This window comes from Caloenas nicobarica, chromosome 19 (assembly GCF_036013445.1).
Source record: "Caloenas nicobarica isolate bCalNic1 chromosome 19, bCalNic1.hap1, whole genome shotgun sequence".
NCBI lineage: Eukaryota > Metazoa > Chordata > Aves > Columbiformes > Columbidae > Caloenas > Caloenas nicobarica.
The window spans coordinates 3,398,643-3,418,978 of NC_088263.1; the positions used below are offsets into that span (position 1 = coordinate 3,398,643).

General features: G+C 45.1%; 1 protein-coding gene and 1 long non-coding RNA gene across 2 annotated transcripts in view; one reads left to right on the plus strand and one right to left on the minus strand.

The window, feature by feature from the left end:
• Window positions 1–20,336, plus strand: part of LOC135996569 (uncharacterized) — a 131,536-nt gene that overhangs the window by 45,672 nt on the left and 65,528 nt on the right. The gene's annotated exons all lie outside the window — the stretch shown is intronic.
• TNFSF15 (TNF superfamily member 15) lies at window positions 5,598–18,412 on the minus strand. The gene is made up of 4 exons (XM_065648723.1): window positions 18,175–18,412; window positions 11,263–11,314; window positions 10,610–10,657; window positions 5,598–6,171 (listed from the first exon to the last, which is right to left on the minus strand). The coding sequence occupies exons 1-4, from the start codon at window positions 18,373–18,375 to the stop codon at window positions 5,750–5,752; spliced, it is 723 nt and encodes a 240-aa protein (XP_065504795.1). The 5' UTR covers window positions 18,376–18,412; the 3' UTR covers window positions 5,598–5,749.

Below are 20,336 nucleotides of genomic sequence, written 5' to 3' on the forward strand. Positions count from 1 at the left end.
ATATGTACAGTACCAATAAATATGCAGCAAACTTTTTTCAGTGCCTTTTTTGACGTTTTAATATAAAACTCTACAGTCAAAGAAAGAACATAGCTTGATTTGTGCAAGAATGAGAGCATCTGGAAATCTAGTCCAGTTCATAATTCAGAAAAAAACCCAAACACCCCTGACTTAATAAACTAGGTGCTTAATAAACCAGGTTATAACTTCTCAGGCAATGTCTTTCATGCTGCTCCAAAGGATTTAGCAATAATACTTATAAGGTAAAATGAATTTTGCCTATGAGCTGAAATTTTTATAGCATAGGACCTTCCTGTGAGTGCAGGTCACTTCATCTCAGCTTGTGCCCCCATCCTGTGAGATGTTTAGGAGAAAAAGTCTCCATGCCCTGCCAGAGTGAACTCAAAGCTCTTCCCAAAAGCTGGAGGTGTTAACTGTGACACTGAACTTGTCCCCAGCTTGGACAAGGGGTGTTCATGCAAGAACAAAGCTGGCAAGTGGCAGATGCGGCTGGAGCAACAACTTCATCACATGGAAGTGAGGTTCTGCCTTCCCTCGAGATATGTTCTCACGTATATATTTATTAACACTAAGCCCTATGGGGATTCTGTCCAGGCTGTAGCTGGGCGGCTTTATCCAGCAGTCTGTGAAAGTGAGTGCAGAGCTATTTTCACTCTCACTGAGTGCTGGTATCATCATCTTTCTTGTATTTAGCTAGAAAAATACTATATACATCCCTCTGCAGCCTTGAAGAGAAGCATCTCTATCCCCACCTTCCCTGGCATGTGCAGCCTGTCAGAAATGTGCATCTTTTCCTCCATCCCACTAGAGAGGGAGACTAGAAAATTATTAAGAGTAGACACCTGTATGATTAACAGTAGGCAAAATGAAGCAAAATGCTCAGGTGGAGGGACTGTATATGCCAGTGTATTTAGACCACAAAGTAGATGTTAACTCAAGCTGTTACCCGATATGTGCAAAGCACAGAGTAAAATGGCAATAAAACAAGTGAATTCTGCTTAAGTTTAAACAGAAAATAATAATAATAATATTAAAAATATTATTTGCTTTTGCTGTTATTTTAAACATGAGGTAGCTATTGGATTAAAAAAAAAGTGTTATAGAGAAAAAGTTATCTGATTACTGCCTAATTAACCCTTGTCTGGTCTGCAGAGGCTGCCACCCACAGCCTAATGAAGCATCTTGGATATTTGCAAGTGGATGGAAATTAGGTTAAACAGATGTCCCTTCAGGGTTTTCAAGTGAAAACATTCCTTGATCCAGAACATAGAGCCCTTAACCAGAAACCTCTTCTGAAACAATTTAAATATGACACTCTGGCTTGAAGCCAGGAAAACAGCAAATTGTGGAAATACAAAATAATATGCCCAATGGGAGAATGTTTCTCAATTCTGCTAGTGGAAAGAATTTGCATTCTTGGCAGTGGAGGAATTCAAGATAACACCACCCAAGATAAGAAATACATATCCAGTGGATGCTGCTGTTGTGCTGAAGGTATAAAGACAGCAAAGCTCATGGTAGAAGAGGGCTCAGGATGCCCAGAGCTCTGCTGCCTTCAAACAAGACTTTGACCCTCATCTGGCCAAAATTTCCTAGCTGGGTTGTGCCTGGCAGATGGGAGCTGAGCAGCTGGAAACACCGAGTTCCCAGGTGGTCTCACATATGGTTGTAGAAAGGGCAAATCTGACTTTTTGCCCGGTTATTGATACTGTGGGTCCTATCTCCCTGGGGTGCTCCGCCAGGAGCATCGGTCCATCTGCAATGCAGTTTCTGATGAGCACTGCTTTTCCAGAGAACTTTCTTCAAAATAGATTAAGAAATAACAAAAAAAAAAGAGGGAATCAGCTGTTCTCCATGCTGCAAAGGGGAAAAGGGACTAAAAAAGCAAATCTGCTCAACCTTTGTGTTTTGCTTTTTGAAATGCAAGTCTCCATCAGTCCCTGGGGGAAAGTCTGAATCTGAGTTCACTCCGGTGAGGCACCTCTAACCGTGCATGAAATAACAATCATTCACACACTAACACACAATAAAATAGATTTCTTGTACATCAGCGTTATCTGGTTGTATTAGCTGATTGTTCTTAGGTGTGCTCTTTGGCTGGTGTTTTTGGAAGGGGACCAGGATCAGCAGTTGTCATATCAGTTAACTTGAATTTTTATTATTATAAAACTTGGAAACAAGAAGCTAAGTCAGTTCTGCTGGTAAAGACACACATCAGTACCGAAGCACAAAACAATATACAATCACTTATATTAAAATACATTACAATAGCAAAATGCCATACTAGTATCTAATACCCAGATCTGGGCAAATATTCTTGACATTTTTCTGATTCTTCTAAAGAATGAATTTTCTCCTCACTTCTCATCTGAAATGATGGGCCACTCAGGAGAGAAATACAACAAAGCACAGTGTGGTCAGTTATATAATACAGAAGTGAAAAATGAGATTCCTTTGAAATATCAGCAGCATCCTTTTCATCGCTTGGGTTATTTTTTGCTAAGGAACATAACTTTCAACTTTACGCGTCTAGACCCTAATCCTGCCAACATTCATGTGCTGAAGATGGGCCATGTGAGTGCTCCTTTGTTTGGAGAGTTGTTCCCATAATGATTTAATTGAGGGTAAATACAGGTAAATTATTTCATCCACTTTTAATTTGAGCTGTGTAGATTTTACTCATCCCATACACCAAATTGGAAAACTGAGCTTGCTTTTAAAATGAATTATACCCTTTTAGCCACATAGTCGGGACTAAATACAGCACAAGTGTATGTTGGCAAGATCGGGGCTGTGAGCCTTATAGTTTGATCTAAATTTACTTCTGTATGTATACAGAGAAAAAGTTAATGCTTATTTACCAATACTTAGTTTTTAAGGGGAAACGAAGTGGTAGGTACGTGAACCTATTTATGAATTTGGGTTATATTTAGTGTTAGTTTTCTGGGGGTCAAAGAGATTAGGGAAGAAGAGAATTCTTAAGAACTAAAATATTTTAGATTAGACTTAATATAAAACAAAAAATCTGTTACTTTTTTACCAATGGTTTTATTCTGAAAAGTGTGGGGTTTTTTGTTGTTTTTTTCTTTCTCCTGAGAAGTGTAAGGGTGAAAAACAGAAATCATGTATTTTAAACTCAATTAGCATGAGCTGCCTATTTCACCCTTTTTCTCCAGCTTGGATTTTTTCTTATAACTGTTTTGGTTTCACATCCACCCAAACCAAAACATATTTTCAGTTTGACCACAGGCTGAAAGGTCACTTGTTCACGTGACCAGATTTCATCACCTTCTAATTCAATTGAAAATGCTGATGCACATGCATTTTCACATCTCCAGAAATGATTTATGTTAATTCTAATTTCTAATGCAATAAACACAAATTTCTGAGAACACTTCTTGTCCCTATTAAGCTTCAGAAAAAATCTAAGAATCCACAGCTTGGGTGGTCTGTTTGAGATATTTCCCTCTAAGCTTGACCTCTGTCTCACTTAAGTGGCTTTACTCTGACTTCATGCCATTGACCTCTGTGGAGGAATATCTGATACACAACGGGGTCAGAATCAGCCCCTGCATACTACGTATGTTTACTGGTCACTATTACAGAAACACTATTAGCACTGAGAGGCAGGGGGAAAAAGGGAGAAAGAGAGAATTTCCACTAGGGTAGAAGTGTGGATGAATATGCCCGCACCACTTTAAAACAAGTAATGCCAGATATATTACTTTATGTCATATAAAATGTGCTAGTGTGCTAAAAGCTGGTGTGTGTGATGGGGTGCAAAAGCTGGCTCTAACTGGACTACACTAAATATTTTTGTGCCATGGATAATGGATCAAGAGAGTCATGTCTGTGATGGAGCCGCAGCAGGCAAAATTTTGCTTGTGATATTTATTGTTGGTGTGCGGTGGGCACGAAGTATTTGCCTTGTGCTAGAAAAGGCTCATTATTGCCAATGGGCTTCCTAGAACAACTATGGAATATACAAAAATATATGCATCTGTATAACACATAGAAGGCTTTTTTGTGTGTGCCAGATACTGCATTCACCACTGCTCTCCCCCAGACTCATATTTACCATCATTCAGCACACCAGGCAATAAGTGATGATGACTTTAAATACATTTTTAAATGGAAATTTTCTATACAAGCCTATCAGGATTGTATTATGGCCTCAGAAGAATGCTACATCATCTCATTTGTAGAAATAAAGAGCTTTCTGAACTTCTGTAACTGTCTCAGGACAGCTAGAATTGGCACTCCGCTTTTCTCCAAGGATAAACCAAATTCATCCTATACACCACTTCTCAGAAGCATTCCTACCTAGTTGCTGAGAATCACCTGTCCTGGACAGATCACTTTTAAGTCTTCCCTTTATGAGATTTACCACTATTTTTTGTGTGCAGTCACCCAAACTGCTTTACATAGTGCTCTGCAAGAGCTGCAGAGTTGCAGAGAGTGAAGCCTGGTCATTGCAGAATAATGGTTGGGTGGTAGGCGCTCACGTGTGAGACCTCCTGGCAGTTTAAAGTCTGAATCTATGAGCACATGACTTGAGTCATCGTCCGTGATGTATTTGTTGTGGGAGGAGAAGGAAAACTGGGGAATTTCCTTGAGAGATAGTAAGGTCTATGAAAGTAAATAAGTGCAAGGTGAGAAGCTGAACACTCCTGAGTTCCTCACCTGGCTGTGGCACACCATGATTGTTTCTTTGGGTCTTTAGACCTTGTGTAGGGACTACTGGTTGCCAGCCTTCACCCAGACATCGGCTGGGGTGTCTCCTCTGCTTAGGGGACCGCAGCGGCATTGGCAATGGTTACAAGGGGGAGCATCAAGACAACAATTCCTTCAGTTGCCCTTGCTCTGCATTAAATATAACGGAAAGCAGAATACTGCAGAGGTTTTCTCTCAAAACTTCAGTGGTTGATCTAAAAAGTGAAAAAATTCTGCTGTGTGTCTCTCTCTGCCTTGTCTTTGCTGTTTTTCCTAATGTTAGCACCTGGTGAAGAGATTCCACTTCCACGCTGAAACAGAAAGTGTTTGCGTGTGTTTCCTAGAAATTTTACATAAAGTTTTGAGGCTGTATATTGACTTGAAGAACTGTTAACAAATTCTTGGGGAAAAAGAACTTTCAAGTAGCTTCTGCCAAATACAAGATATACTTTTAATCTACAGGGAAGTTGGAAGGGTTTAATTAAACTGTTAATGATTAATCTGAGCGTTATGTTAGTGCAAAGTACTGAGCTAATCTATTAGTAAGGAAATGGTGAAAAGTAATTACCTTTTAGAACCAAGAATCTGAAGAAGGGTCATGCAAAACTATACTGGAAGTGCTGAAGAAAGTTCAAAACTCTTATTTGAGTAGAAGAAATTGTACATTAGAGGTGGAATTCGCCTGGCTGCAATATTCAAGCCCAGTATTCCTAACACGGGTATAAACTGTTCCTTTGTAGCTTACAGAGTTTTGAAGAACTCTCAGTTTTTACTTTTAAAAATATGTTTTTTCTTATGATGTGACTTTTTTTTTTTTTTTTTTTGGTGGGGCAGGAGTTGGTGGTTTCAATTCAGCCTGCAGCTCCAGCTTTCCCTACCCTTAGCAGGGAGCTGCAGGGGACGGACAGGACAGGAGAGGGATCACAGCACAGGGATCGCACCCCAACACGCACCCACAAAGCCAGCGAGGTCCCACCAGGGCCCTGAAGGAAACCCCCCGGCTGCTGCCAGGGACCTACAGTAAAAAGGCACCAAAGAAAGTTTTGTGCTCCTTAGTGTAATCCACCAGCTTGATGTCGCTGACGTTAACCATGAGCTTGTCTCCTACTTCTAAGGAGACCACGGCACCCAAATAAATGGGCTGGAACCAGCTGTTTGCCTTTTCACTGAGGGTCTTGGTGCCGGTCAGCAGCTGGGTGGGTTCGGGGTAACTATCAGTGACTTTGGTGATGATCCCAGTGACAGAATTGGTTTTACTTTCAATGGACCCTCGGAAAGTGACCTGAGCATAGACGTAGTAGTCTCCGGACACAGGTATCACCAGTGCGTTGCTGGAATAATTCAGGTTGTTCTTGGTAAAGGCCAAGCCTCGCTTGTCTTCCCACTGCAGGATGGGCATTTGGTCTCCCTGGGTGTTGGTGACTTCTTGTTTCTTCACTGCGGGGGGAAGAGAGAGGGAGAACATGGGGGTTAGTTTGCCACAGGTGGGGCTGTGCTGCTGAACATAACGCGAGGTCTCTGCTCCGAAGGCTAAGCAATTTAAATCGAGTAACCAAAATGCTAAGACAGAACTGTTCCTGTTTTACAGCTTGAAAAATGGGGTGAATTGCCTGCAGGCCAACTGTCCAGTGATATTTTTTTGGAAGGTGTCCAGATCTGAGCAACCAGGAGAGAAAGGCGAGGATGCTTTTGGAAGAGCTCGGCCAGCGCGGGCTGGGACTGGATGTCCTGGGTGGGGGTCAGATCCCAAATGGTGAGACTGTTCTTCCTAAAGGCTGAGTCTCATGGCACTCTGCAGCAATACACGTGGCTTTACCCTATAGGTGCAGGGTGATTTCTTACCATTCACAGATTAAAAATCTTGTCCCTAAGTGAAACCAGTGCTGGGGCAGTGCCATACATGGGCACCGTCCCTGTACCTAATGGTTTGGGACGGTAATAAATACGAAAGCATCGTTTTCTTCAATAGAGATGGATTGCAATCATGTTTCTTAGACAGCTGGTAGTGTGCTTGCGAAAGTCCCACAATGATCAGTGTGATCTGTCACTGAGCATTGAAACACTTGAGCTTCTCCTCCTGCCAAGTTGCTTCTGAAGGATGTCAGGGTTTTTATTAGCCCTTGTGTCAAGCTTTTCTTCCGCAGTGTTCACAATGAAATCTTTTGCTGTAGGATTACCTTTGCTTTACCAGTCTCATCTGATCTTACCAAAAACTCAGAAGATCCCACTGTGCTTCAAGAGGCCCAATTCCAAAGCAAACATTATATTCAAGCCCATTTTTATGTCTTTATTTATTTTTTTTTAATTTAAATTTTTAAAAATTTTTTTCCAAAATGCTTTGCTGGAACAAAACACTAAGCTTGGTGTTAACCTCAGCTTTCCTCCAGACTTTTCCCCAGTCTGGTGGTTAGCTAATTACAAGCAGAGCTCCTCTAATCCAGACCCCAGCACTAGTCTGATCCAAGCCAAAGATGCTCCCCAGGCTGCAAGGTTCTCAGGGGAAGAACCGGGGAACTGCTGCACTGTTCACTTCACTCCTTTGCTGCTTTAATTTCCCCCACACAACAACTAGGAGAATAAGCCCCAGCACTTATTTTTCTGCAAAGCGTTTTTTCTGTTCTTTACTAAATGCCATATAAAATTGTTGTGGTATAACAGCAGCTGAGGCAGTGAAAAGGAAGAGGATAAAAAGCATTAAGATTATGCCAGGTACTAAAATGGACCTGGAAAGTTCATGTTAAATGCTGAGAAAGACTGAGGAGATTGATTTGCAGGAAATGAGACCTTTTTCATGAGCTTGAGTTAATGTTTAAAGTTGATTTCGTTTGAATATCTAGGGAAGAGATGTATGTGCATGGGCAGGGAGGGAAACTGAACGCAGGTAAAGGAAAGCTTCGACATTCTCTTGGCAATAACCATTAGGTTTATCCTGGGTGAAATGAGATTCAGAAAAACTAATGTGCTCAGCTCCCAGCGGCATCTGCTTTCTCCTCTTTTCTAGCAATAAATAATCCACAAGGAGACAAAGTGTTAGGAGTGCAATTTCTTGCATATTCTCTGAGTAGCACAACAAAATAATGTGTTTGTTTTTTTCAGCCTGCCTGTCAGTGCTGCTGAAGTATCAAATCTTTCTGATCTTTCCCCAGGAGGCAAAGTACATGAGGAGAGTATTTCAGTGTGGGAGAATAATAGACGGGGATTGTGATAGCAAGCCAAGCTAAATTATAGAAGTATTATAAGGACTATGAGGCTTAGAGCCAATGGAGCTTTGCCTGACACAGAGAGAGAGGAATAAAAGAAAATGAAAGTACTCATGGTCTGCCTTCATCCTCATCTACCTCTCGGGTGTCTAAGAACTGGTCTGAGTCCTGGCAAAAACTAAAGTAGCATTTGGGTCACTCTAAGGTTTACAAGAGCTTGGAGTAAAACCTCACAGGGGTCAGTTGGTAGTAGATGAAACCTTGTTTGAGATTGGAAGGAACAGAAAAGATCAGAATATTTCCAGGAAGTGTCCTGGGCTGTTTTCCATCTCGGGAACTTTGGGGGAAAACTGAAGAGAAGCTGCATGTGAAATATTCTCTTTTGTGTACAATGACACATTTAAAATGTCAATGACACTCAATTCTACAGCACTTTTTATAACTAATAGGCATCTCAAATGAAGTACATGATTTCATAACTTGTAGAGTTAGGCAACTCTAAGTCTTAACAGCTATAACCTCCCTTTTAGGATTAAGCTCACTCTCTTGTTGCTCTCTGTTTTCAAGTTAATTTTTCCCATGCTTTCAATACTGACCAAGAGGATAAATGCATGTTCAAGTGCCTTTGAATCCAGTATGCTCATTTTCTAGCAGCACTTGTACTTTGTACTTGTCCTTAATTTATTTCATGAATATCTTGCACTATACTTCCTGAAAATGCACCTATTACGCTAACTCTTGAAGTAAATAATATCTGCTTTTAATAAGAAATTCATTGCTACAGTTCGTTCAACTTTCCCATCCACTCTAAATTTTTGGCATCCCTTACATGGGAAATTTCTTCTTATTTCCTGCAATCCCTTTTGGTTTAGTCCCTTACTGGAGAATCCTTGTTGCTTGGCGGCTTTTGGGTACATTTTGTGGCAACGTAGTTCATCCAGCTGTGCCACAGGCTGGTGACAAGAAGGAATAGGTGTTGGTCTGCATCTTGATCCAAAGTGCAACCAAATAAGTCAGAGAGGGGATGACGGCACAGCACATTCAGCACCAAATATATATTGGTGCACAGGAGAGAATGGGGATGGATAAGAGTCCTAGCTGGGTGGTGCCATTCTTCACTAGCTATGGCCATCCTGGGTGAGGAGATCTTGAGGGCACTTTGGATAAGTTCAAAATGCTCAGTGTGTGTGTTAAAAAGGCCAAGAGCAGGTGGAAAATTCATCATAAAGGAACAGTGAACAAAACATCAAGTCATTCTGCTACTGCTATTTCCCATGAAAGTACTGTGGCTAGTTATTCCTCTCACTCCTGTGCTCTCACCTTCAGAATACATGTGCCTAAAACTAGAAAAAGACAGAGAGAATAGAGATCTGGAAGAGATTTCTTAAAAGTGAGAGTTTGTAGTTTACCATCTTCACTTTGAAAAAGGTACCTGAGATGGGGGAATGAAACAAAGATCTGAAAAATAATTATTCCTTTTTCACTTTCCATGCACGAGTCATGGTTTATGAGAAGACCAGGGTGTCACCCAGGAAATTATTATGCAGCAAGTTTAAAGTAACAGGAAATATTTTCTGACTGTGACACCCCATTAAGATTGGCAACTCATTGCCACAGGGTATAGCACCAAAAATATGCTTGGGATAAAAAAAGTCAAAGATAAATTCATGGAAATTAAGTTCCCTGTTGGCAGTGTAGCACAGCAGCCTGGCTGTAGCATTTTTGTGTAGAAAAGGAGTGATAAAATCCCCTTAGCTTTTTCCTTTTCATGCTCCTTGCTATGGCCAACAGTGGCCTGAAATGGCAGGTTGAGGAGGACGGGCACCGTCCCATGGAGATGGCTCAGGAATGATGGTGAAGAAGGTTTTGCAAGTGGGGGTCCTGATGACTTTTGAAGAAAACTGTTGGGTGCTTCCCTGCAGCACCTGGACTTTTGTGCAACCCAGGGAAGTCCCCAGCGGCAGAGCTGAGCTTAGGTAGCTCTTCTGAGTCAGCTGCACCGGGAGCCTCTGTGTCTTTCTGCCATGGGGGAGCTCAGGGGACACATAGACACTTGCACTAGCAGACACGGTCCTTTTGCTCTTGCAAACTTGCAAAGATGTGATTTTGAACAAGGACAGGTCAGTTTTGGAGCTCTAGCAACCTGCATACAAAAGGGGATGGGACCAAGGGTGGGCATTAGGGAGGAGCTCGTGGATTAGGGAAAGTAAACATGCTGGGAAAGAAATCAGCCCTGAAATACTGGTTTAACTCTGTAGGTGAATTTGTGTGAAGCATCAGGTCATATTTTGCTGCAAAACTCATAGTTTTTCCCAATTCATTTATCCATGAGGGCTCTCTTGGGCTTTTCCACTGCCTTTTCTAAGGGATTCAGCAGGTCACTGAGATACCAGGCACCTATGTAAGTTCAGTTACAAGAGTTGCCCATTCAATGAAATAAATGCCTTGGAAAAGTGTCAAGAAGAAAAGTTTCTGTAAACTACCTCCTTCATGGGCCCTTTTCTACAAACACAGGCTGCAGTAAATCTGTTGTGGTCAACAAAGCGAAGCTGATTGTTTTCCCCATGTTTTGCGCAACACCTGATCTTATCAGACCCATATAAACCGAGATCATTGTATTGCTACTTCTGCTCTAACTCCCGTGGGGAAATACTTCATTTTTGAGCAAGCATTACCTGTTAGGTGTGCTCTTGGCTTTTCTGCACTGGCAAGCATATCTGTAACTGAGGGAAAAAAAGAGAAAAGTGTGTAAGGACATTTTCTGCTAGTCAAGTCAATGAGATGTGAGTGGTGGTTGAGGAAACGTGCAGCTCCTTTCCATTTCTGCTTATATTTGGGTCAGGAGTTATTTGCTGTGATTGTTTATTGACACTGTGGAGGTAATAAAATCCCTTAGCAAATGCCTGAGCTTGTCAGGCCTGCTGCAGTGTCGACAGGGCCCGTCGTGTCCGTGTCTTAAATTGCTGGAGGGTGAGCGGAGGTGTGGTGTGTACGGATGAGAGCGTGGTGTGCACGGGCTCCCAAATCCATGTTTTTGCACGTTCAGGGTGTTATACTGATCTCAGAGAGCTGCTGGGGAGGTCTGTGCCTGCACTAGAAGGAGCGAGCTTGCACAGCCCTGGGGTTAGAAATGTTCACACTTTCGCTCTGGCCCCAGTTATCTCCCTGCATCTTGTTGCCCAGGTTTGCCTCCGTCTGCCCCGGCTTGTTCGGCTGGGGAAGGTTTTGGGTGGTGAGAGCGGAGGGAGTTGGGGAGGCGTCCGCCAGCGATTGCAAAACCTTGGTAAACGAAGGCGCTCAGGATGGGGGAAAGGACTGGCAAACTTACCTGTAGTTACTGCCCGTTGCTTCAGAAAGCGAGAGCCCCTCTCATCTGTGACCTGCAAGAGAGATTTGCAAGTGGTTAACTCAGGGCTCCAGGGTGTACAGCACCTCCACGGAGGCTCTGGTTTGTGTTATCGCAGAAAATGGAGTATGCTACAGTAATATTATAAAGCTTAGCTAGAGCTTTTGTGTAAAAGGACAAGCCCTGACAGGGCTTTGCTTCATTGCAAGAGTTTTCTGCTGTTCGTTTGAAACCGCCTGCGTCTCGGAAAAGATGCCAGGGACAGGACCTGGGATCCTTTGGTGGTGGTTGTGTTAAACCCCGGGCTTGTTCAGAGGCTGACAAGCCCTTCGCCTAACTGGGGGAGGACTGGTGGAACGGTCAGTGTGAACTGGCCAACACTAACCCTCCTTTGTGATGGTGCCTCCATCCAGCACTGCTAGAGAACCTCTGCTGCTTAGAGATGCTCTTGTCCCTCAACCCGTGCAGAGCAAACAGAGAGACGTGAGCAATTCTTCCCTGTCGCAAGACTCAGCAGGTCTGAGCCTTTGCAGGCACTCGGTGCACCCACAATGCCAGTGAAGACTGAGGTGTATCAAGTACAGAGCTGCTGTTTCACCTGTTCTTTCTGCATTTGTGTTATTTCAGACTGTTTGTTGCTTAAGTCTGTCTGGAGCATTGGGTTGCCCACTGGAAGGTGAAAGGGATCTGAGCAGGTCCAAGGTGCAGCTGGCAGAGGGTGAGCTCTGCGGCTCACTGACACCCCACCGAGGGAAGGCAGACTGATTGGCCTTTGCGTGCCTCTTACATTTTGTTCTAGAGCCAGACACCAGAACACTTACAACATCCCTGTGCCAACAGGCATTTGCATGGGAGCAGGGCATGGCCGTGGGCTGTGCCAAGCGGTTAGAATCATAGAATCACACAATGGTTTGGGTTGAAGGGACCATCAAAGCTCCCCCAGTGCCCCCCCTGCCATGAGCAGGGACATCTGCACCAGCTCAGGTTGCTCAGAGCCCCGTCCAGCCTGGCCTGGGATGTCTCCAGGGATGGTTCAGCCACCACCTCTCTGGCCAACCTGGGCCAGGCTCTCACCACCCTCAGGGCCAACAATTCCTTCCTCATGTCCAGCCTGAATCTCCCTCCTTTAGTTTAAAACCATCACCCCTTGTCCTATCGCAACAGGTGCTGCTGAAAAGTCTGTCTACATCTATCTTAAAGGCCCATTTAAGTACTGAAAGGCTGCAATAACATCTCTGACACTGAGGTTGAGCAGCTCAAAGGGAAGCTGCTGCCTGCCTGCCACATGCCTACCAGGGCCGGTCCTTCTGAATCACGCTTGGGCACGGCTGGTGGTGGCTTCTTGCCAGGTGTTGGTCCTGTTACAGCAGCCTGCAAAGCAGCAGGGTCCTCACCGGGGGATGCTGCAGGATGCCGACTCTGGATCCGACCTCCCCGGGGTGTGAGGAGCATCCCCTGTGCTTTCCCCAGGGCACAGTCCATTGCGGGTCTGTGCCAACAGTGGGGTTGCAGAAACCAGACGGTCTGGGTTCTGCAGCCAGGTCAGGGTTGACTGTTGGGGCTGTCAGGAACTCCTATCACACAACGTTTGTCAGGAGCATACTGGTGTGGTGTGTTTTATGGACAGCTACAATAAATACATTGAATAGAGTAAATGGCCACTGATAAGCTTGCAGCTAAGGATTTGATGCACATTGCTTAATAAAGAGGCTGAAATAGCATTAGCATGTAGATGCTGGAGCTATCTGCTGGGAGCTGTATCTCACACAACTTCAAAAACTATAGGAGAAGTAGAAAATAGATCATTTACATTGGCCAGGGGAAGGAGAGTGTGGGAGAAGAGTCAGGCTGCCTGGGTTTGGGACTGCTAGTGACTCTAGTAAGCCCAAAGATATTTTAATATTTCACTAGCAGTGAACATCCATGCATTCCTGCAGAAAACCATAATTTCTAAAATAGTGCCTCTGGAGCGTTGGTAAAAAATGGAGAAGGAAAACTGCAGGGAATTTTTTTTTTTTTCCCCCTCCCTTTCCCACCCGTACACACATAGGTAGCCCAGCCACAATAAGTAGCCCAGCCATAGGGTCTGCTGCTCTGCAGGAAACCTTGTCTAGAAGGGGCGGTGGTGTGAAAGCTGAGCGTGTGGCTCATGGAGGGCGATGGTGTTGTGTTCTCATTGAGGTGTCTGGGCTTTTCATCATGACAAATGACTTTCTCCAAGGTCCTGTGTGCTTGCTGTGGTATCTAAACATGACTGTATTTTTGATGTGGCATAGAGTCATAGCCAGGTGACTTTGTCCTTCCCGTGGTGGGAGGCACAGGATCGGTGTGGAGGATTTCCCTCAAACACTCCCCCTTGCTTTTGGCCAAATGTATATGCATACGTTTATCCCGTTATTTATGTGACACTTCCTACGTATTTACAAAGTGACATATTTTCTAACGATGCCAAGTACTGCAATGAGCTACGGATCAATCACAAACCTACATTTAATCATATAACTTCAGTGGGACTGTTTGCATATTTAAAGCCTAACCTGCTTTATTTAAACTAGGATGTTGCAAAACAAACAGAAGCAATGAGAAAGTGGGAAGGATATCAAGAAGAATTCTGATTCTTTATCAAAAATAACAGAATGGTTTTGACTAAAAACTGAGGATAAACTTGTTAGACAACCTAAATTTACTTGTTTCCAATGAAGGCCCAATGGGAACTCCAGATGCAGGGGCTGCATTCACAGATGCTAAAGGATAGTGTGATACAGTAGATAAAGCAGGGTTCTCCAAGATGTGAAATTATTCTGTTGCTTGGCAAAGGTAGGGGTTTTTTTTTCCTAATTGAGCTACTTGATAAGGATACCAATCTAAATCTCCTATAGAAAATATTTTTTAGCACTAGACAATGCTACGCAATGGTCAGGTATTAGTAATATTTGTCCTAAATAGGCAGAGATATTCTACATTCATGGTGTAGATGAGGTGGTGAGGGAGAGTGAAGCAGCATGAGACAATAGAACGTTTACACAATTAGTGTGTTCCCTCTTTTTCCTTTCTTGCTTAGCTGTGATTCTGACAAGTTCACAGCATGGCTTCAATTTTCCCTTTGGTTACTGTGGAGAGATCAATCAGCACTGAGTAGTGTTGAAAATCCCACCTTACAGCTGACTTGCAAACAAATGACATCTTGGACAGACAGCTCTAAGTACTCTGAAGACTGTGGTATGCAAAACACTTCTGTATTTTTTTTTATGCCAAGAATGTCCAAAAACCCCAGTGCATTTATATCCATATATTGCTGAAGCCAAAAAGAAGGGCTGAACATCCCCTGTTCATGTATTTTGCCTCTTGCACCTCCAGGAAGAGCCGGGGGCATCCGATAAAGAACCACATGGGAAAAGCAGCTTGGCACTGCAGGCAGAGACATTAATAAGCAAAATATCCCCAGCGCCTCCATTCACTCCACTTTTAGTACAAGATGCTATTTTACAGGCAGGGCCTCTGCAGGTCATATATAGTTTATACACCCACCATTTTGGTAGCTCCAGAGATGCTGCATGGCCTGGGCTGGGTGTTTTTGGTAGGTGCTTGTCCTGGGCCAGTAAAAACTGGTCTCAGTGGGAGTGTTTTGCACCCGGGCATAGGTGCAGTGCTCACTGCTCCTCCACAGGCATTTCTGCATCCCTGCACGTCAGGAAGCCGTTTCAGGTTCTTTTTCCCAATAGGGCTTCTGGCTCTGCATGTCCTGGCAGTCCTAATCTGAGCTTCCCGGCTTCACCCTTCTGCATGGAATCCAGGTGGAGCTGCTAGGACTTTAAAGTCTCTCCCATAGTGCAGCAGCTCCCTCCTCCATTGCAAGGCTGACATGGCACACGGGTCCATGTGCAGCCCTTTGGACAGGTTTTGGAACTTCCCTTTGTTCTTCTTGTGGTCCTGCAATGCCAAGGGTGCCATGAAAATAAGCCCAGGTACCAACGTCTCCAGGCCACAGGACCTGATGCTCTGCCATACTGGGCTAGCTGAGCAGGTCACCAAGGCAGCCAGAGATGCTCTGCTGGCTGCTGTGCTGTTCCCTGGGTAGATTTGTGCACTCAGACTGAAACTTGGCTTCCTTTTGGGGAAGAATGCACAGAAGTCCTGACCCTTTCTCTGGCAGGGCACCACTAGAGACTTTTATAGATTTCCTGCTAGTAACACAAGCCATGTGTTATTGCTTAAAGAACCCTGTTTTCTCACCTCGGCCTGTCCTGAAGTACAAAAGAGATTTCTCTTTCCCTGGAAGGTGTCCAGGGAAACATCATCAAACTTGAATTATTCATGCAAGATGCGCTATACCATGAGAGAGTGAACCAGTGGCTCGCACATGTTGCTGTGATGACATAACTTGCCCAGCTTTTTCCTGAAAGGGTCGTTTCCAGAGGAAAAGATGAGTTTGCATCCTTTCAGAGGCAGAATGTGACACAGCGCGCACCCACGCTGAAGCAGAGACCGATAAACTGCCTCACCCCGCAGGCAAACCGAAGAGGCGCACCCCTGTTGCACAAACCTTCCCTGGCTCCCCTTCTCCTCCTCCTTGCTCCAGGAAGGATGTGCTCCGGAATTTACTCCATCTGCTTCTCATCTGCTCAGCTGCTGAGTCCCTCCCTCCTCCCAGGACTGTCCCCAGTGCATGAGAACTTGATAATCAGGCATGCGTGGGCTGAACTCTGGTCCTGGGGCAACAGGAGGACTCCTCCCACGGGCTCGCTGCCACAAAGGTCAGCAAGCGAATACGCGCCTGGTGCAAACTCAGGTCTGCTCACTGGCTCCCAGTATGCCCAGGGCTTCTGCACCCCAAAACCAGTGCCATGGAGACCTCTGACACATGCATCTGGACCCAACTTATTCTGCCTGATTTGGGCTATCAACAGCGCACATGAGGAAGGCATCCTTTAGCAAACCAGTTCTAACACTTCAAATGCAGAAGGAAATGCAAAAAGATATTTTCCCGAGAGCCTTTACACCCAGAAATGTTCCCATGGACTGAAACAGCTTACAGCCGTGCCGAGCTGCAGGACCGAGCACCCCGGAATTAACAGAAAAGCTCCACAGGTGGACAAACCCACCCATCTGTGCTCTGTTGCTGGACAACACTGGTGATACCGTCAGTCACCCACGGAGTGAATAAAGAATTCAGACGGCGCAGGATGCAGCTGAGCTGCGGCCCGGCGCTCCACCCCGGCTTGGCACGGCGGCCGCGGGCAGCTGGCCAGCCCACGGCTTTACTCTGCCTCACCGGGACTCACCACTCTGTTACATCACTGGGGGAATACTACGCGCCAATAACTCAGCGCACACGCACGGAAATACACACTAGCATAGCCCAGGCTGGAGAAAAACCTAATGGCTCATGTTGCGCTTTTTCCTCTTAAGAGGACAAACCCACTCACAAAAATACTTTTCTTTGCTAACTCTGCCAACAGAGTCAAGAGTGAGGAACGCATTAGCCCAATGAAACAGGCTAATATTTTATTATTATTTCACTCTAAGATCATTTTAAGAACTGAACTGTTCTGCTCTGTACAACCTCAGGGGACACGAAGAAAGAGCAATGCAGCTGAGACTGTCCAAAGTGCCTCTTCTCTCCATTAGCTCCCGCTCTAGCTGGCCTGTACAGCTGTAAAAGCATCAGTGCAGTAATATGCACTTTCACATATACAAGAAATTGGCAGATTTAACAGCCTGAGGTACCGTGCAGGACTTCTGCATCTCCTTTCAGCTGTGCATGAGGGCGCAACCAGATAACGTCAAAGATGCTGCACCAGGAGCTGGCATCGCTTGGGTACGAGTTGTTGCCTGTGCAGACTTGAGGTCAAACAGGGGCTGGCATGTTTGCGCAGCCACGAGCACGCACACAGCCATGGGTGCAGCTGTCATTGCTTAAACATCTATAGGCTGAATGTGTGCAAGGTTAGAAATCTGCCTTCCATGCCACTTACTAACTCTGCTTTCCTTTGCTGTTCCTGAGCACAGAACAAACAGGCTAATTAGTTGGGGAATTTCAGACCTGAAGCTAAAATTCAAACCATAATTCCTCAGACCTGTATGCAGATATGCATCCTTCTAGCATGGGGCAGTCCTGCTGAATTAATAGTTTACAGTGGAAATAGGTGCTTGTTTGCAGTCTGGCACAAGAAGGAATAGGGTGACACAGAAGAGCATTAGAAGCAGCCACACCAGCCAGCTTATTACTCGGAGCAAACTGAGTTTAGCTGTCTAAGGAGAAGAATTAAGAAGGTCCCTGGATCTGGATAAAGTTTTGATGGGGAGTAAAAACTGGGATGCGAAATCTAGGGTCAGGCTAATTGTCCCAAATCTTATCTCTGCAGGAGATTGCATTAATAATACACGAGAGCTGGAGCTCTCTGCCCACGATGAGCACTGACCCACTGACATCAGCAGTGTGGTCAGCAGATGGTTGTGAAACAGGACACTGGGAGGGGAAGTCTCAGAGTTAACCCAAAAGAAGGAAGACAAATGAGCTATAGTGTCAAAATCTGGCTGAAATCAGCGGAGAGACGCTGATTTCCATTAACTAGCGATTTTTCTTAAGCGTTTCCTGCAGCATGTCAATAAAAGTTTTAGAAGCTGCGCATGGCACTGTGACCTTAATGAAATTACAACAAGAGGAACAGAAACCACGAGTTAAAAAGACCAAACAATAATAAGATTTATCTCAGGCAGATTTGCTCTGGGTGAGGAAGAAGAATTGTAACAGCCAGTTTCTTAAATTCCCTTAAATGTGAGAAACTCATAAAGAGAATAAAAGAACCAACCAAACCCAGCCCTGGAGACACGAGACGCGGCTCTCTCCTCCTCGCAGGGTGGCAGGACAGAAATTGTCCATCTGACTCTTACCTGGCCGGCGCAGGAGCTGGGGGTTCGGAGGTTTCCAACCAGCAGGTAGGCGATGGGCAGCGCCAGGACCAGCACGGAGAGCAGGCATAGCAGCACCGCGCACCGTATCCTCCGCAAATCCTTCCCGAGGTGCATCCTGGAGGCTTGGCTGCTCCCGAGAGCCGCCGCCTCCGCCGGGGTTATCTCGACCACACGGTCCATGCCGGCGTCTGGCGTGCAAGCTGCCGCTGATCCTGGATGGGAACCGAGGACGGCAAAAATCTCTTCTGGCGTCTGCCCTGCATGGAGACCCTCATTAAATAAGAGCTGCCCGGAGTGTGGGAAGGCACCGACACACGCACACCCTCCCTCCCAAGGAATGCACCGCCTACAATAGAAACCTAGCTCAGGGAAAGAGCACGGTTGCTCCCCGGGCTCCCCGAGGTGCTGCCTGCCTCTGTCTGGCTTTTTCCCCCCACCCCTTTCACTGTGCTGAAGGAAGCTAGGAAAGTCCCAGTGGGTGGAACCAGGATAAACCCTGCTGCTGGGCTGGATAAGCATAAAGGCTTTTCCGCATGGGAAACGGAACATGAAACCAATGGGAGTGAAAGTGAGAAGCAGGGGGAGAGCGAGCGGGCGATGTGATGCGCGGCATCCTGGAGCCCGGCAGTTTCTGCACAGCTCCGGGACAAAAGGGAAGAGGCTTTTAGGGAAGGTGAGGGTATCACAAGTGAGCCCAAGAAGGGGTCCGATTCTCTGAAATGTTGCTTCATTCCTATGTTTTAGCAGAATTCACAGCGGGTTGCGGGTTGCTCAATGTGCCTTTTGCACCAAACACTCCAAGGTCAGGCCTAAAACAAGGTGTTTTGCTGCTGTGGGGTTCATCTTCTCCAAACTCATTTTAATTGTGCTTTTACAGGAGCCTGTTATCGTTACCTGGAAAATCTGTGACTTTATTGCACTTGGGAAAAGTTATATCATCTTTCTTGATAGCTGCTATCTCTGATTAAAAGGGCCCGCTGCCTATTGCCAACCTCAGGAGCTGCTCAGTGATTGATTTAGGATAAGTAAGCTCAGATGGCAGCCAATATCCGTCTGGAAGGGGCTCCCTTCTCCGGAGAAGGCTTGTTGCATATTTGCTCCCTGCCACGGAGCAGCAGCCCACCCTTCGCTGGCCTTGGCGGGGTTTAGGGAGGACTTGGCAGGAGCCATCAGTAGAGATGTGTTGCCATTTAGACTTATCCAGATTGCTGAAATTGAAGATTTTTTTTTTTCCTGGGAAAACACGGTTCTCATCAAAACTGAAACTTTCTTTGCTTTATCCACGCGCACACTGATGTGCAGAAACTTCTGCTTTTTCCCTGGGTAGAGAAACAGGGTGGAAACTCATGTGTTTTTTTAGTGAGAGCGCAGCAAGGTTTGGTTTCCCCCACCTCCCCGTGAAAAACATTTCAGATTTGTGTTATTACAAAATAATATAAAAGTATTTTCTCATGTCTCAGTCTCTCTGCACCCTCCTGCCCCTCAATAAAAATTCAGCCAGCTCTTATCACTAGAACTTTGATAACACTGCTAGAAATCTTCCTTTTACAATAGTCTGGTACAGCTCTTGATACCCTAGAAAGCTAAAAGCCATGCTGTGAGCAGACTGTGATTTAATTAGTGAGCATGACTGAGGCTCACACGGATCCTCGCCAGCAAACTGAACAGGGACTGGGCCAGGGAGAGGGAAAGTGTGAAAGGCAAAGCAAGAAATAGTGAAACCCACTATGGTTTAGGGAGACGGGACAAGAGAGATGCTAAAGCACCACAGGACGCGAGCTCGAACCCGAGCCAAGCCACAGAGCTCCTTTGTGACCTCAGGCTAGTGCCTGGCTTTGTTTTCTTTAATTCATTGCTTGTTTTCATTTAGGCTGTAAAACCTTGAGGACAAGGCCTTATCTCCATTTTCACATTTCAGGGCAGGTATAGCTTCATTTATCATAAATTTAAAAACCAGAATGGGCAGGAGGATGTCGCTAAGATCAGTAGAGAGAAAAATATTTTTGTGAAAGTGCTGTGTAGAGATGAGTTTGGTGTGCGGGATTTTTGCGTGCGTTTTTTTGTTTGTTTGTGGTGGTTTGTGTTTTTGTGTGTGTGCATTGTTTTTCTTTCCCTGAGGTCCCAGTTGCTTATTCTAGGGC